General features: G+C 40.4%; 1 protein-coding gene across 8 annotated transcripts in view; it reads right to left on the bottom strand.

Moving 5' to 3' along the window:
- Positions 1-18482, bottom strand: part of PTPRQ (protein tyrosine phosphatase receptor type Q) — a 196382-nt gene that overhangs the window by 109170 nt on the left and 68730 nt on the right. For all 8 annotated transcript variants that reach the window (XM_042850788.2, XM_065559792.1, XM_065559816.1 and 5 more), the window contains exons 25-31: positions 16121-16267; positions 12432-12604; positions 9912-10122; positions 7684-7833; positions 7388-7567; positions 6132-6239; positions 1149-1430 (exon numbers count right to left, since the gene is read on the bottom strand). In XM_042850788.2, the coding sequence (XP_042706722.2) occupies positions 1149-1430; positions 6132-6239; positions 7388-7567; positions 7684-7833; positions 9912-10122; positions 12432-12604; positions 16121-16267 (1251 nt within the window). The remainder of the gene's footprint in view (positions 1-1148; positions 1431-6131; positions 6240-7387; positions 7568-7683; positions 7834-9911; positions 10123-12431; positions 12605-16120; positions 16268-18482) is intronic.

Raw genomic sequence — 18482 nt, 5'->3', positions numbered from 1 at the left:
ATAGTTTCAGCCAAAAAACAAATAGGGAAAAAAATTTAGAAAGTTAAAATGTTTCATTTCAACCATTTGGAAATGTTTTGTTTTGACTTTTTGTTTTGAATTGGCATTTCAAATTCAAATATGGCCAATTTAAAAACAAAACACCAAAATAAGGGTTTAAAACACTTGTAACAATCAAATCAAAACAGAAAACTACAAAAAATGTTTTGGGTTGACTAAAATGTTTTGATTCACTCAAAACTAACTGAAAAACTGAAAAAACTATTTCAAATTGACCAGAAACATTTTGGTCAATTTGAAACCAAAACATTTTGAGTTTTTTGCTCTTACAAAAAAATATACAAAAAATGGTTTGAGTTCAAATCAAACCAGATTTTTCTCAGCTCTGCTCCAGACGCCCCTCTTGACCTCCATAATTTCCTGCATTTCTAGCTGCCTCTCCAACATCTGCTCTTTGATATCTAATCTATTAATCTCTCTTCTCCATATCTATTGGTATTTCCATTACCCTGCCCGTCTCTCAGACTTGATTTTTCTCTTTCCTTCTCCCTTCCCACCCCACCCCTAATATCTAATCTTTCACTACATCCTGTTGATTCCTTGTTAGTATCTCCAAAATCCACCCTCTGTCTCAGTACCCACTGCTAAAATACCTTTTCCCTGCCCTGAGCAACTTTCATCTTAACTACTGTAACCCTCTCCAGTTTCATTTTACCTCTCCCTTTCCCAAAATATTTCAATAACATCAACTTATTCTCCCGCTGCTTCAACCACATCACCACCATCTGTCTTTGAATTTTTTCACTGGTTTCTTTTCTATTACCACATTAAATTCAAGCTCTTTGTCTTCAGCAACAATCCTGGCCTTTTGAAATTCCTCCTTTTCTATAAAAATGACATTTTTCTTGCAAGGCAGGAGAATTTGTAAAAGGCAGGGATTGTATAAAGCTCTACAATACATAACCGGGTCCCATTCTACATCTCTGCTCTCATTACTCTCTTCTCCCCTTCCCACTCCCTACTCAGTCTTTGCACAGGTGAAGCATTTGGCATAAAAATGTGTATTACAGTAAAATGAACTGGCATAAAATGTCACCACAGGCTATCAAATGTGAACAACTTATAGTATTTTTAAGAAATATACTCACCAGTTTCAGAAGTTCTGACAGACAGTGGAAATGATGAGTGATTCCCGTGGCCAAGTCTAGTGAAAGCCCTTATGGAAATGTTGTAGAGAGTGTATGGTTTCATGCCATTTAAAAATATACTTGTAGCTGAGGTATTTTTAATAAATAAGTCATTGGCATAATTGTACAGAACTTCATAATGAGTTATGATCCCATTAGGTTGCTCTGGTGGTGACCATCTCAAGTATATTCCTGTTGCAGTTACATTTAATACCTCTACATTCTGGGGTGGAGAGCCTGGTTCTGTAATACAGAATAAAAGGTCTTTGCATTTTTTTAACTGATCATATAATAGCAAAATGTTCCCATAAATGTATATGTTCCTAATATCTAGACATTTCTAGAGGCAGCTACAGCAATATCCAGAGCTAAAGGTGATGATATGGTCTCCCCTCCAAATCATTATCACTAAATGCTATCAGTTTTTCACCCTCATATATCTCAGAAATCCTTCTTTTCCCACCAGTAAAACTGTTGTGCAAACCTTGATCATCTTGCACTCAACTACTGCAGTCTCTTTAGACTTTCTCTCACCTCATCCACCAATCCATCAAAAATGCAGTTGCAAAAATCATCTGTCCTGCCTACCTCTCTATGTCCAACTCTTTGTCAAATCCCCTCATTGGCTTCCTCTTGTCTTTCACATCAAAGTCAAACTCCTTATCCTTGCCTTCAGAGACCTGTGCACAGCTCCTGCGTATTTCTCTAGTCTCCTCTTTCTAAACATCCCAACCCTCTGCAGTCATCCCCTTTGACTTCTCCTACTTGGGTTTCTGTGCCTTCTTCCATGCAGCCTCCTGTGCCTAGAACCTCCTTCCTGAGCCAGACCACAATCCCTTCACCTTCCTCTTTTCCTTCAACTCGCTCCTTAAAACATACTTTGCCACAAAGAGAAACAAGAACAGTGTTGTAAATAATGTTTTTAAACGATGAAAAATTCCAAGATATGCATTACTAAATATAGCAACCACATGACCTACATCTCTGTAACTTTTGTTCTCCGTCCTCCAACCAGTCCCCCTTTGTGTGTTGTCATCTCTCTTGCAATGTTGTAACTTGTGCAATGATCCTGCAGCCATATTCATGTGTGCCTGTGTGGAGTCCCACCAACTTTAGTGGGATTTCATGTGGTGTAATGCTCTGCCCTGGTGGATCTAATTACAGGTTCAGGGCCATAGACATTAGTCTAATACTTCTCTCATTTTCATCAGTTTCACAGCAGTTTAATTCCACTAGCTTCAGTGAGCTATACTGTACCACTGGAGAATAGGAAATTACCTTTAATTCCCATTTCCTGATAGTAATCTATATAATATAAATATATAGTTTATACAGGGCCGGCTCCAGGCATCAGCTTACCAAGCAGGTGCGTGGGGCGGCCACTTCGGAGAGGGGCGGCACGTCCAGCTGTTCAGCAGCAATTCGGCGGATGGTCCCTCACTCCTGCTCGGAGTGAAGGACCTCCCACCGAATTGCCGCCGCAGATCGCAATCGTGGCTTTTTTTTTTTTTTTTTTTTTTGTTTGGCTCCTTAGGGCAGCCAAAACCCTGGAGCCGGCCCTGAGTTTATAGGTCCTCATCAATCCACATCTCTCTCAGAATTGAGGATATTTTGCTGTTGCTTTTAATTATCTTTCCATGCCAGAGAAATCAAGAACTGGGACTTACTGTATATTGGAATACTCATGCTGGCAGCTGTGGGATCCAGAGTGGTCACCTATTACAACTGGAACCTCTTGAGTCAGAAATTCATAAAAAAGCATTAGAAATCTCTGTGAGACCTCCAGGACAAGAAGGTTCAAGATAAGCTTTGAGATATCTGAACATTTATATGAACTAAACCTCAAAGCCCAACACTAATAATTAGAAAAGGAAATAAGGGACAAAAGAAATGTATAAATGTGACAATATTCTTTACTGTCACCATTTTTCTGCTGCTCGGGAAATAAAACACAATAGTGTTTATTATATCTTATTAAGTTTTATATGTTGCATATATTAGTAGTGACAACTACTTCAGCGGTTCTTCAATGGTAAAGATGTTTATATCTACTGCTGATTTTGTGCCTTAGTGCATGCTCACTTATGCCCACTTATATACAGCGCCTTGTGACTACATCATGGTCATCAGTTAGAGGTCCAGACACTGCAAGCAAATGTAGCCACTAAGTTACCCCATAGCTAGACTTGCTTTCTGTGTGACCTTCATACCACAGCACACAAGATTTACAGAGAGATCTTCATGGTCATCAATCACCAGCTGTATTAGGTAAACTAAATGGAAGTTAGTCACAGCGTATTTCTTTCCCTTTTCAGGGCTGTGTTTCTGAGTCAGTTCCCATGCTTCCCCTTCAACAATTATTGTGTCTCCTAGCCAGTGACTAGATTCTTTCAGAATCATATGGTGGAATCCCTTCCATCGCATACCAGGATGGCAGGACTCACTGGACTGACAACACTGACTTCATGAATTACATCGGGATGAATTTGATCGACTGTGTTTGTATGCTCAGTACCACCAATCCTACTGCTTCGGGCAGTGGTTCTCAAACTTTTGTACTGGTGACCCCTTTCACATAGCAAGCCTCTGAGTGCGACACCCCTAATAAATTAAAAACACTTGTTTATCTATTTAACACCATTATAAATGCTGGAGGCAAAGCAGGTTTGGGGGTGAAGACTGACAGCTCGTGACCCTCCCAGGTAATATTCTCATGACCCCCTGAGGGGACTTGACCCCCAGTTTGAGAACCCCTGTCTTAGGATATGTCTTCACTGCAACTGAAAACCTGCACTGGCCTGTGCCAGCTGACTCGGGCTCATGGGGCTTGGGCTAAGGGGCTGTTTAACTGCGGTGTAGATGTTTGGGCTCAGGCTAGGGCCCAGACTCTAGGACCCTGCGAGGTGGGAGGGTCCCAGAGTTGTGCTGCAGTCCAAGCCTGAACATCTACTCTGCAATCAGGCAGCCCCTTACTCTGAATCCCAGAAGCCTGAATCAGCTGGCCCAGACTAGCCAAGGGTCTCTAATTGCAGTGTAGACATATCCATAGTGGCCAAATTATGGCTGGCCCTCTCGTAGGACCAAACCTTTCTATGTTCGTTGTGCTCTTGGTGTAGGGGTCAGTGACAGCTTCTGCTAGTGTCCCCTAGGATTCAATCTACCCAGGCATTTACCCAATACTCCTCATTGTGGTATATGAGTGCCTAAAGAAAGCCATCTCACAGGAGTGGAGGACTAAGCAGATCTATGGCCCTGATCCTCTTCATATCAACCAGTGGATCTGACTGTCCACTGAGGGGAGGAGAGTGTACTCCTAAGGGGCTGTACACAGGGTGTACGCTCCCTGCACATCAGGAAGTTTCAAAATACTTTTTACCTCAGGGAGGCTCAGAATGCCTCCCTGTGATCCCTCTGGAGTGGTACAGCTCTGCACTACCTCAACGCTGGGGCTAAAAGGCACAAAGGGTTCAATAAAGCTCTAATCTGATCAGTGTGATTGATGGCTTTGTCTATTAGGCTACATCTACACATGGAGCTAGGGGTGGGATTCCCAGCTTGAGTAGATATACTCACGCAAGCTAGCAGTAGCACGAGCAGTGGCGGCACAAACTCACTAGTACAAACCCACCCAGACCCCATGAGTATGTACTCCAGGCTGCTATCCAGTGCTGCCCCTGGGCTGCCCATGCCACCATCATTACACTAATATTTTTAATGTGCTAGCTCAATGAGAGCTAGTCTGAGTATGTTTATTTGAGCTGGATATCACACCCCTATCCTTGGTGTATTTTTAAAAGAGCATCTCTTTTACTGTGGCTGGTAAAAATCCAACTAAGTTACTTCATTTTATGTTCACCATTATTGTGAAGCACTCTTGAGATGTGGCCACACAAAATTACTATTCCAGTTTCCATATGGAATTAAATAGGTAAGATTGATACTGAGCCATATCTTACTCACTTAAGGTAAAACCCACAAGAGTGAGAGTAAATGTGTGTGAGAAAGGGCCTAGGAATTGTCACAGCTTTCCCTATCCTATGTTTCCAACCAAGGTTCCCCTCAGGGGAGATCAGATTGCAGAGGGATAGGATCCAAATCCTATGCCTCTCCGGGATCTGTGTGGAAAAGAAAGACAAACTATGTGGTGTGCTGGCCCATCCATGCTACCACTTGTCCTCCCCTTCCCCTCTGGCAGAAGGACTCCCTAAAGATCTAGGCTACTATTGACGCCTGTGTCCATACAATCTACCCATTTCTCAAGGGGGTGCCAATTCTGAGAAGAAATTAATACTTCTAGGAACGGCAGTAACTCTTGGGTGGGCAGGGTTTTGAGAGGAGCATGCTGTGGAGAGAGGGGCTGTGCTCAGATACCATCTAGAGCTACAAAATCTTGACCTGATATATAACAGTGCATGTGGTTCCTGCAATATTATATCTTATGCTAAAATTACTGATCAATTTCAATGGATAAAGAAGCTCCACTTGTAGACAGCACATTCATCCAGGTTCCATGATCTGAGGTGGTTTCCAAATTGTTTCTGGGTGAAATTTACAATGCTGGTTTTAAGATAAAAAGCTTTTAATGGTTTAGGTTCTGGATGCCTCAGAAGCCACCTATCTTCCACATCATGATCAGAAGTTGTGGATCTTCCAAGCTAATAACCCCGGGGTTAATTAGAAAGGAGCTGGAGACAGGGCATTTTCAGTGAAGGTTCTGGAGCTGCTCCCCTGTTGGTGCACCAGAACCCAAATTTGCTGACCTTCAGGTACTGCTGAAGTTTATTTCTTTCCTCCCAGGCCTGCAAAACTGGCCGAGGGAAGCAACACTGAGTGGTGGGAGAGTCTTAGTTTGAGTGGTTTTTAGAAGATTCCAAATTTTGGAAATAGATCTCAATGTGTATGTTTTATCATTTGTTTGTGCATCACTGCAAACAAGAGACTTACCATCTTCAGGTGTTCTCACAAAAATATCGTTCTCTTCAGACAGAGCACTTTCTCCCACTGTGGTGGAAGCTGCTACTCTCATTTTATAATTTGTATACTTTTTCAGACCTAAGAAGAGCAAGAAAAGAAATCCTAGCCTGTGATTCTTCTTCAACATCCTATTTCCTTTTAGTTCACATATTAAGTATAAAAAGGGGCAATGTTCAAATAGTTTTCATAGCTATATAAGAATTTATGTAACTTAAAAAACAATTAATAGCCAATAGAGCCACAATGAGATATTCTAAAACGCACTATCTAAAATAAAATTTATGTTTGGGGCTTCAACTAATCACTCCCATTGACTTCAACAGAAATTGATTAGCTTAGTCTCTGTACATAGCTTTAACAATTTATCCATTAGGAATCCAGTGTGTGTGTGAGCATCTATATATATTTTAGTACTTTGGTTAGTACAAACAGGTGTCTGAAAACTCACAATGGGATGCCTTTTCTTCAATTAATATACAAAAAGGTATTTTTTTAAAGTAGAAAAAGATGATAAATTTCTAACACATACTGTGTAAAAAGGTGAAAGTCATAAAAAGAACTAGCAGCACAGAAACACTGAGCCAAACTAACCCCCTCCCTTGTGAAAAGCCAAGGAGGGGATGTTCTATGAGAAAATTCCCATTAGAAATCCCTTGCAAAAATTACTAACTACCATCCTGAAGAGCCAGGATAGTGGGTTTCGCCCTCTATATAAAAGCCACTCCCCAAAATTGCAGAGTCCTCTGGATCCACAAGAAGCTTGGGCCATTGATGCAGGGGCCCTCTCTGCCCCTGCACCAGCTCTGGCCCCCATCCTCCTCCTCAGTTTATAGGCAGAGCAAGTCCATTGGAGCCATATTGCCAGGGAGCTTTCTAGCCATGCCAGCCCCTGGACCTAGCGTTTATTACCTTTCTCAGATAACTTCCATGAACCCAGAGGTGGGTACAATAGGTCTTCTCCCCCAGCCTGCCCACTCCTCTCCTCCAGCCTCATTGTCCCTTCCCCACCTTCTGCAAGGGGAGAGGGGACAGTGTTGCAGAAATGCTTCCCTTCCACATGAAGATTGGGGAGGAATGATCTGGACTACCTACATTTCTAAATAGTCAGTTTGATAAATTTTGTATAACACAGTTGCAACTATTTTTATGAATCAGAGAAATGTAAGGCTGGAAGGGACCTCAACAGGTCATCTAGTCTACCCCCTCATGCTAAAGCTATCCCATACCTGTTATAAGGAAGCTATTGTTCGCAGTTGTCATGTGAAATGCTCTCTTTGTGTCCAGTTCCATTGCGTAAATTGTATAATGAGTGATTTTTCCATTAGGATTTGCTGGAGGATCCCAATACAGCAAAACAGATGATGAGCTAATATTTTTATAATAAATATTTTGCACTGAGCTTGGAACTTTAAAAAAAAAAAAAAGAGTTAACGTGGGTGAAGGAAAGATTAAATCATGGCAAAAACTGGGGTGGAAGGAGGAATCCCTTACATGAAATTATTTCAAAGTTATGCAATGTTACCTTGTTCACGTGTGCTAACGGTGAGAACAGCTGGAGGCCCTTCTCCAATAATGGTAAAAGCAGATACACTGATTGTATATTCTGTGAAAGGTATAAGTCCTTTTACTGTATATGACAACTGTTCAGATGAAATGATGACATACTGGTTATCTGTGGTTAAAAGGAAAAAAACTTTGTTATCCATTTGTAAAATTAAATTATTTTTCCAAAGTCTAAGCTGAAGCTATAATATTTTTGCACACACATTTTATTGTAGGCATTTCCACCTCACTTTCATGGCAATTAGAATATATAAATAATAGGCTACATCATGGCCTATAACTTACACATGGAGGGGACACTCTGTGCATGGATCTCCCCATGTTTTCACATCTGTCCTTACTCCCTAGACCCTGTAGAGGCCTCTCCACACAGTCCAAAGTCCAGGCTTTGGGATTGGGTTGTCACTCAGTGGACTAAGCTAAACAGTCAGCAGGATAACTGAGGACAGGGAATGCAGATTGTCTCCCCTATAGTCTGTGGATCTTGAGGTCTGTGGCCCCAAGGAGTTTGGGAAGGGGGCAGGGGGAAATGCTGATATGGAAGTATAAGGCCTCTGTGTAGATGGCCCCAGCCTCCCAGGACCCACAGGAATCTACTAAACTATAGAGTGGGCCTTGCTTTCTTTTCCACAGAGTGAGGAATTTCCTCTTCCTTCTCCCCAGCTAAATGATGTGATCAATCTCAAGAGCATCTACTCCTGGGTCTTCTCAAGGAGATCCCTTCATGTGGGTGTTTTGGTAGGAGGGAATGAGCAGGGCCAATACTATAAAACTGTGTTTCCCAAACTTGGGATGCCGCTTGTGTAGGGAAAGCCCTGGCAGGCCGAGCCGGTTTGTTTACCTGCCCCGTCCACAGGTCCGTCCGATCGCGGCTCCCACTGGGGGCTGCGGGAAGTGGCGTGGGCCAAGGGATGTGCTGGCCACCGCTTCCAGCAGCTCCCATTGGCCTGGAGCAGCGAACCGCAGCCAGTGGGAGCCGCGATCGGCCGAACTGGCAGATGGGCAGGTAAACAAACCAGCCCGGCCCACCAGGGGCTTTCCCTACACATGCGGCGTCCCAAGTTTGGGAAACACTGCTATAAAACAAAGCTAAAAGGCCAGGGTTGAATCAGGAGACTATTCAGGATATCAGGGGTATAGTCTAAACTCAGTAGCCAGCTTAGTCAAAATCAGTGCCCCATAGAGGTGTCATTACACTACAGCGTTCTGAACATGCACATGAAGGGGTGGAGACAGCCTATGTGAAAATTAGGCCAAGGGTTCTTGAGTTTAGTATCCAAAAATGGAAGCATCCAAAATCAGTGGCCACTTTTGAAAACCTGTCTGCAGCTAACTGATAAATATTTTCAAGATAAAATAAATTACTTATATTTGAATATTGTATTACACCAGATGCAGACCTGAAGAATGGCTCTATGTAAGCTTGAAAGCTTGTCTCTCTTGCCAACAGATGTTGGTCCAATAAAAGATATTACCTCATCCACCTTGTCTCTCATATCCTGTGACAACACCGCTAAAAAACACTGCAAACCAGATGCAGGGACTTTAATGGAGCATAAATAAAATCAGAATTTAGCCCTCTGTCTGCTGTTTAAAGCTCTCATTGTAAAAATTTGGAGAGGTATTTTAAGCCTGTATCTGTCAACTAAGTCTTGTTTAATGGGTCATAAATATCCATACTTAGTAAAGAAACAATGTTCCATTGATAACGCAGAACAAGTGTATACACTAATGACATCACCATGACATGGGGGGTCATCTCCACCTGTTTGCCACCCCATAGAGCAGAGTTGTAACTTTTTGACCTATTTACCTTCAGTGACATTTGAAAAGCTATTAGTCAAAAGGATCACGGAAATCAAGGTCTGTAAAGGGCTTGGAGATATGTTAATCCCCTGCAATCACACCTGCTTTGGCAACTGTAATAACTGATTGTCTATGCAGCTTGGCTGATGGCTCTAGTGTGCTACTTTCACTAGGAAGAAGGTCAGCTGGGTGATAAGGGGCTAGTTCCTGCCTGTGTGGCATTCACAGTTGCTTCAGAAGGTTATTTGGTAGTAAAAAAATTGACTCCAGAAAATGACCCAGTACTAATTTGGTTGAACTCTGTGCTAAAGATCATATTTGTGACAGTGACAGGGACCTTTTGAACAATGAGGTAGGTATAAAAATATTTTAGAATTTTACCAGAAACTGAATGTAGTTCTGCTGCTCCATTTATGGTGGGCAAGTTATCACTAGATAGACTAGTAAATGTTACTGAAGAAACTGTTTGTATCATGGGAAACATCTCAGCTGAGCCTTCATACAGTCCAGTGGCTGTTTCTACTGAATCCCAAGTGAAAGTAGATTGGATATTTTCATTTAACATGTCTGGACCCACAGAATCCATCGAATGCTAAAGATTAAAAATACAACAACAAATAAATCACAAACCAAATATGATACTTACCGTTAACTCATTTTTCTCATATATATACACACACACACACACACACATAAACATACGTATAGATACGTATTACATATAAATAGTATATAATAGTATGTATATATACTAGCGAGATTAGATGAATATACATTATAGGTGGAGCTGGTATCAACAACTACAATTAAGGTTGCCTGACACTTCCTGTTATAAAACCTTGTTTTCAATTGCTTATAACTTTGAGAAACTTTAACTATTTGAGCTGCAATCTTCAATGCTGGGTATCTGACTCAGGCTGATTTTGTTTTTTTAAGTTTCAACTAAAACTGTTTAGTACCTTCTGGAAACAGGATTAAAGGAAAACATGTTGTTTTGCTCATGTTAACAACATTCTTGCAACCATTTCATTAAGAAGTTCTAGTGTCCCCCAGCTTTGGAGCAAGGTCTCGAAACTTAGCAGGGGTGTTATTTTGAATGTGCCTTTTGAAATATCTAGGAAAATTCACCTAAATCTGGTCAAGTGAAAAGCCTTTTAAATATCTCTCTGCTTAGTAGACTTGTTAGAGTTTGGCAGCTAAATTCTGCACAGATTTCATCTGCACTAAGAATACTCCTGCCCAGGGCTGTAGGGGGTCACTGTAGCACTAAAATTGAGAGAAGGGAGACTGTCTATTTTGCATTCTCAATGCTCTGCCTGCTGGGCACGGAGAAAAAGGAGGAACAGACTGACTGGACTGCAGAAGGATAAGAAATGGGGAGGAGGGAAAGTTAATTGGGTCAGTGGCACAGGATCAAATATGAAGTAATATTCAGGAGATCTAGATTCAATTCAAGGTTCTGTCACAGACTTCCCATGTGACTTTGTGCAAGTCACTTAATAGCAGAACTTGTTGAAAGGCTAGTAAAAAAATTGTGATTTTGGGTTAAAATTTATTGAAAATTATGTGGATTTTTTTCAAAAATAAAAACAAATTCTGACCAGCTCGGTAGCTGATTGAACACCCCCAATCATTTTTTTTATATAAAAATCTAGCTGAATATTTTTTCAAATTTTAAATTTCAGATCAAAATTTCAAATCAAAGTTTCATTAAAAAAATCAGGAAATTTTGACCAGATCTACTTAATTTTTCTGAGCCTCAGTTTCTAATCTGTAAAATGGGACTAATAAAACTTTCTAAATCTCCCAGACCAAGATCTCTCTCTTATTACATGTTTCTATACTGCCTAGCACAATGGGATCCCATTCTCAGCTGGAGAAGAGGACACTACCATAAATACATAAATAAATGAATAATAAGACTAATAATAATGCCAACTAATTATCTGAGTTACATGTTTATTTTGAAAAATATCCTTTTTCTTGAAAATCAGTATTCCTAAACATTAAAAAAATGATTTAAGAATCACTATTCAAAGGAAATGTTATTGAAAAGTACCCTTTTCTGTGACAAATCATAAAAAAGCCTTTGTTTAGACCAATATCAGTAAACACAGAGAATCAGATTCTGCCACTCTTATTCATGTTCAGTTATACCTTACTGTGTGAACAGTCCATTCATTTCAGAGTAGGGCAGGATTCAACTTGAGTACAGATGAAAGAATCTAGACCAGCAGAGGTTAAGAAACTGGCTAATAGGAATACAGATACTTTTCCAAATTAACCTGGAAAAATCCACATAATATTTACTGGTACCAGATACATTGTGGCAAAATGCCTTTAAATCTTTATTGGCAAAAAGGCAGTGTCTGTCTCCTATGCTTTGCTACATTTGCTCAACTATAAAGTCAAAACCATTTTAGTGACACATGCGTGGAAGCTTTCAAGCAGTAAAAATCCAAGGTACCAGGTCTCAGAGCCTGGATCAATTGACTCGGGCTGGCAGGGTTTGGGCTGTGGGGCTAAAAATTGCAGTGTAGACATTCAAGCTTGGGCTGGAGCTTGAGCTCCCCCCATCACATGGTTTCAGACCCTGGGCTCTAGCCCAAGCCCAAACTGCAATTTTTAGATCTGGAGCCCAAGCCCCATGAGGCTGAGTCAACTGACCCAAGCCAGCGAGGGCCATGCCATGGGCTTTTTATTGCAGTGTGGATATACTCTAAGTGAGGTGAAACTAGAAACTTTAACTCTCAATTAAAAATAGAACAGGAAATAAGGGACAGCCTGAAAGGACTGTAAATTAATCAATAGTAACTAATTTTGTAATTTAAAATAAAGCCACACCAACTATCACATGAGCAAGGTAACCAAAACTGAATAGCCAAATAAAAACCGAAATACCTTAACTTTCCCTGTGAGAATTGTGTTTTCCACAGTCACTCCTGTGTCCTGAGCTAACACTTTAACCCTATATTGAGTAATGATTCCATTTGGTTGTTCTGGTTTCCTCCAAGCAATTCTTATGAGAGTGGCTTCTACTTCTGCTAGTTGTAAATCAGATACAGCACTTGGAACTAAAACAAACAAAAAACCATTAAATTAAATGTTGTTATCGCCAATACTGAATTTAATTGAACACTGCCAATTGATTTCTAAATGTTACTGTCAACTTTTTCAGCACACTGAACAAAGGCAATCTAAGCATCTATTCAGATTTTAACTGTTTATGAACTGAGTTGTTCCAGTGCAATCAACAAGTTACTTCAAGAAAATTGTATCCCACTGATTAAATCATAACTTAAAAACATACAGATAGTTATATGATATGCACTATCTTAATAGGACTGTATGAACAAGGCCAGATCCTCATCTGGAGTAAATCAGTATATCTCAATTCCAATTGAAGTCATTTGCACTGGAAGTCAATGGATCTATGCTGATCTACATCAGTTTGAACAAACTTATACAAACTTAGGCGTAAATAAATTAAACATATATAAATGCATGAAATGAAAAAGTATTTGGAAAATTATAACTGAGGATGGTCCCATTTTGTGTATCACATTTTTATGAGTTTTATTTCCATTTTGCCTTTTAGTATTAATAACGATCTTACAGTGTACGTATATATCATTTAATCCTTTCCCTGCCACTGCAGGTGCCTTGGGCACTGGGGTACCTCAGTCCCTCGTATTCTCTGCCGGTGACACATAACAGTCTAGTCTCCCTGTCTATTTCAGTCTAATTTCGGTTGTTGGGCTTAGTGAGTGGATGCTGAATGGTGTGGGTGGCCTGTGATACAGGAGGTCAGACTAGATGCTCTGGTGGTCCCTTCTGGCCTTAAACTCTAGAACTTTTTGACTCTTTACATGCAAAATAATGAACATCACACATCAGTGTCTTAACATTCCACAGAATGGTTCTCATAGAATTTGAGGCACAAAATCATTCATCCTAAAGTAATATAGATAAAAGGACTGCTAATCCTAATTCACATGAGTAGTCCTTTAACTACAAATGGGACTACTCACATAAGCGATGGTTTGTAGGTTTAGGATCAAAATTATCAATCTGTCATATTATGACGCACTTGAGAATATTTGTGTTGCCTAGCACAAATATGAATACCAAAATAAACCAGTGTTCAAATTGGAGGGGTATAACACTCACTTCTTCTTGCTGAAAATAAGTTAGAATAACCCATTGCTTTTAAACCAACATTTGAATATTGGAATACTATCATCACCTGCTACTTTTCCCAGAAGCAACTAAAAAAATAAATCTAACAAATAAATAAAATAAAAGAATATGGGTCAGAGTGGGAATGCAGTTCAGGAGGAAAACACTGGTCTGGAAGTCAGGAAATCTGAATTCTATTCCAGACTCTGCCACTGACCTGCTATATGAACGTGGGCAAGTCACTTCACTTCTTCTTACTGTTTCCCCTCCTACCTTTTGTCTGTCTTGTGTATTTAGGTCCTGAACCTTGTAGTCACATTGAAATCAATGGGACTCCTTATAGTATACAAAGCTAAGCATGAAGCAAGTGGGTTGGAATCTAAGACTGAAAGCTCTTTGGGACAGGGATTATCTATTACTATGTGTTTGTACAGCACCTAGCACGATAGAGACCTGATCAATGCTAGGGCCTGTAGCCAGTGGTGAGCTGGAGCCAGTGGTGAGCAGGAACCGGTTGTTAAATTTAGAAGCCCTTTTAGAACTGGCTGTCCCGCGGGATACCTGGTTCTAAAAGGGCTTTTAAATTTAACAACCGATAAACCTCCGGCAGCTCCCCGCCCCGCCCCGCCCCGGCCCCGGCCCCAGCTCACCTCTGCTCTGCCTCCGCCTCCTCCCCTGAACGCTCCGCCCTGCTTCTCCTCCCCCCCCTCCCCCCGCTTCCCGCGAATCACCACTCCCTCGTGGGGTGAGGAGGGAACCGGTTGTTAAGATTTTGGCAGCTCATCACTGCCTGTAGGCACTACTTTCCAGCAAATGTCTCAAACTTCAATAAAAGTTTGAAAGAACTGAGACTCATGGAGGTAATGACACAGAATCAGGATCAACTACTCCATTAGTCAATGAGGACCAGTGACCAGACCAGAGGACAGAGAACATGGTATCAAACCTTGTAATAAGTGTGAAGCGCATCTTAATAGATAAATTGTGATATGAGCTATCTCTCCTCCCATTCACAGTCATATAACATTACTGTGGCATCTACAGCAATTTCTTACTGGAAATTATTCATGATTTTTAGCTGTGTTTAGTGTGATAAAGATTGTGTCCTTTTTGAATAAAAAACCATTAATTCAACTGTCTACCTTTATTTTACATTTTCCGTCCCTCCCCCTCCCTCTCCCCCACTCTTCCCATATGCACCCTGTTCTGACTCTCTCCACTGGTAATGAGAGGGAGAATCAGCGACATGTAACTATACAAAACTCCGCAGAACACAAGAAAGAGTTTTGTGGCTCACTAGTAATTCACAGTCCACGGTTTGGGTAATCTAGACTAACTAACCCACCAAAGGACTCATCCAATCCATATCATTTTATAACTGAGAAAGGAAGCTAGAATTGGATTTTGAAGAGGAACACTAATCACAGGAGGCAGATCTGAAAGTGTCAGAGCATCATGAAAATTGGTGTTGCCACTGCAGGCAGTATTTAGGGGAAGGAATTCACAAGTCTGTTAGTTTTGTTTTAACTAGGAACAAAACTTGCACAGGTTTGAACAGAAAAAAATGGGCAGGGAAAGGGAAAGATGGAGGATGGAAAAGGAAGGTGATGGGGGAAGAATGCACATGTGCCTTTTCACACCTGCTGAGTTTTGTTAGATGTCTCCTGTACTTATCATGAGCAGCATTTCATCTGTTCTATTTTCAAACCTATTATATACTGAGATATTTCACTATAATAAATATAAACGTATTCTTGGGGTTTCCTTTAAAACACATATGCTTTTATGTTTTAACTAAAGGGTATTAATCACCTCCTTACAAAGAAACAATTAATTTTGTTGAAAGTAGTGCAATTATGATGCATATAGATCACATTCTTCTTTTTCAAGGTTAGCACAAGCTACTCACAAAACAGTATTTTTTAAAAAGAGTTCTATATGAAAAATATCACTATAAAGATAATTAACTGTACATGTGGAGTGACATTTGATGTAATTACTGAAATATGCTCTTACCCTACTATTTGCTGCCATCTACTGGCCAAATAATGGAGTTGTTCCTTTAACTGAATTACCCAGCACAGAAGTAATGTCTTTTTTTTTTTTTTTTCATTCAAAAACATATTAGTCCCATAATCTTTGAAGGCTTCTGAACTCAAATAAATGTGGTCACGGTGTGTTTTTAATATTTTATGTGCTTGCTAAACATACAAAACTTTTCTGTGTATTCCCTTTCTTTGATTTGTGACTTCTTGCTTATAATACACTATCTGGAAGAGGAAGTGAACTAGAAACACATCTATTTTTCATACACAATTTACACAAATGGCTTTGAAGGGAGAATTAAAACCAATCATCATATATAGCAGGACAATTAGCTTTGTCTATTTTATTTCTATAACCCTACCTACCTTCTGGAGGAGTGAAAACTGTTAAATTAGATTTAGGCCCCATCCCGGCACTTGTCTCAGCAGCAACATACACATCATAGGTTGCAAATGGTGTTAGATTACTAAATGTGAACTTGAGATCTTTTGTGCTGTTATCTAGAATATAACCTAGAGTGAAATGGGAAAACAGTTTCAGTTTAATACAAATAGTATTGAACATTTCTTCATTTTGAATATAGTTATTTTCCATAACAATGAAAGAAAAAAGACAAAACCAATAATGAAGTTATTAACAATAATGAAATTACCATCCGCTTATGATAACTATGACTTATTACAAGTAATATTGCATGCTCCTGGTAAAATACTTATATATCATTGCAATACGAGCAGACCCTCTTAACCAGTCTGAATGGAAAATTTCTTTCCTTTTAATTTCTCTTCTACAATTAATCTCTCCAACAATCTTCACTGGGGGGGGCTCTAAAAATTAGTCTTAAAATTATAATTATGTATCTCCTAGTATAACTATATACACCACTGTAGTGAGGGTTTGTGGCCTCCCTCTGAGACTGATGGGAAGAAGCCACGAACCACCCTCTGGTAGGTGGAGCCACGCAAGCTATGTTCCCCGCTGGAAGCAGAGGGGTGGGACTGGAAGTTTAAAAGGCAGGCCCTGGAGCTCAGTTGTGTGTGAGCTGGAGAAGGAAGAAGATATTTCTTCCCCCACGATAGAGCTCTACAGCACCAAGGGCCCAAAGGAGGTGTCAGAACTACAGACTGTCCAGTACCTGGAGGAGCTACTGGGACTGCCACTGGCAGTGTACCCCAAGATGGAGTAACCCCAGGAGATGGAGGTATACCAGGAGGGGTAGTAGTAAGTAGCCCAAGGACACCAGACATTAGTCCGATTGTGTTGCCAGAGTCCAGGTCAGCGTGTTTCAGTGGGATTCCCACTGACCCAGTGGTGGAGTCCTCCACCACTGTCAGGGCCCTGGGCTGGGACCTGGTGAAGTAGTGTGGGCCTGGGTCCCCCTACTCCCTGCTGCTGATGCCACCTCTGGGTTGGCAGCCTGCCCACCTTAGGCCAAAGAGCCTGTGTTTGCTTGCTGTCTGCCCTAGCCAGGATTCTTTGGGCTATTGACCACTTATGGCTCTGCCTTGCCCGAGGGCCAGAGCCCCTTTGACCACTTATTACTCTGTTCTGCCCAGGGGGGTAGAGCCCTGAGACTGCTAATTCCCTATTGAGCTTTGCATTTACAGACATACTGTCATGAGGGGGTGTGGCCTCCCTCCAAGACTGATGGGAGGGACGACCATGAACCCCTACAACCACCCACGATTAAGCTAAAAAAATCAGTAAAAATATAAAACCAGGTTCACATTATAGATATGTGTGGAGTGGTGGAGAAAATAATCACAGGAAGGATAGTTATAGGTAAGAAATATTCTATTCTGCCTCATCATCTCTCCAGATATCCTCATTGTGGAGCAATAAAAGAACAGTGAAGGAAGAATATAGAAATATTTGAATATAACAGCTGATTCTATAAGGGTAATAAACTTTAAAGAAAATGTGACTGATTATATAGGTATCACAGACTGGAGAACCCTTTCTTCAAGTCAAGTACAGCTCACACAGACCTCTCTTTTCTTCTGGTCTGTTAAGAATTTGGAATATTACGCTAAGAATTGCTCTAAACTTGGAACTAGTTCTATGGATCCCAGGTTCTGTTACACAAATAACACTGATAAATATCAAAAAGTTCAAGTGGGAAGACCATTTCTAAGGGGCACTTTTGGAGCTGTCTGATTCTCTCATAACAGATGCTGGGAGCTCTCCATTCTCTGGTGAGAAATTGTGGCTCAAATACTAAATTAAAATAGTATTTTAAAAGGCAATAATCCAATTCCCTTGTGTTACTGAAGAGTTTCCTACTAAAATAAAGATAAAATAATATCGTTTCTTAAATAATGTATGTTTGTGCAATATGTATTCAGGTGTCTTAGTTGATTTCCCCACTCACTACAGATACTAGACTATATTTAAAATGGTTCATTAAATCACCAAACTTTTGGATTATCACTATCTACCCATCTCTGATAATTCTAATTGCCTTTAATATCAAAGTCCAAAAGTCCAGAATGATATTGAGGACATGTGACAGCTGTAGATGGAAAACGATAACACAATACAAAATCCTTTGAATGTCATGCTCAGATGACCGTAATTCCTTTCATTCCAACTTGTGCAATACTATTGATGTCCTGATTAAGAATATATGACATGTGAGGACAATGAGAATTGGTTTCCAATACTTTTGTAGTAGATAGGCATTTCACAATCAAGCAACTTCATCAAATGTTATTGGAAATCATTAGG

The sequence above is a fragment of the Chrysemys picta genome, chromosome 1 (assembly GCF_011386835.1).
Source record: "Chrysemys picta bellii isolate R12L10 chromosome 1, ASM1138683v2, whole genome shotgun sequence".
NCBI classification, from domain to species: domain Eukaryota; kingdom Metazoa; phylum Chordata; order Testudines; family Emydidae; genus Chrysemys; species Chrysemys picta.
This window is presented reverse-complemented; position numbering and strand designations above follow the sequence as displayed.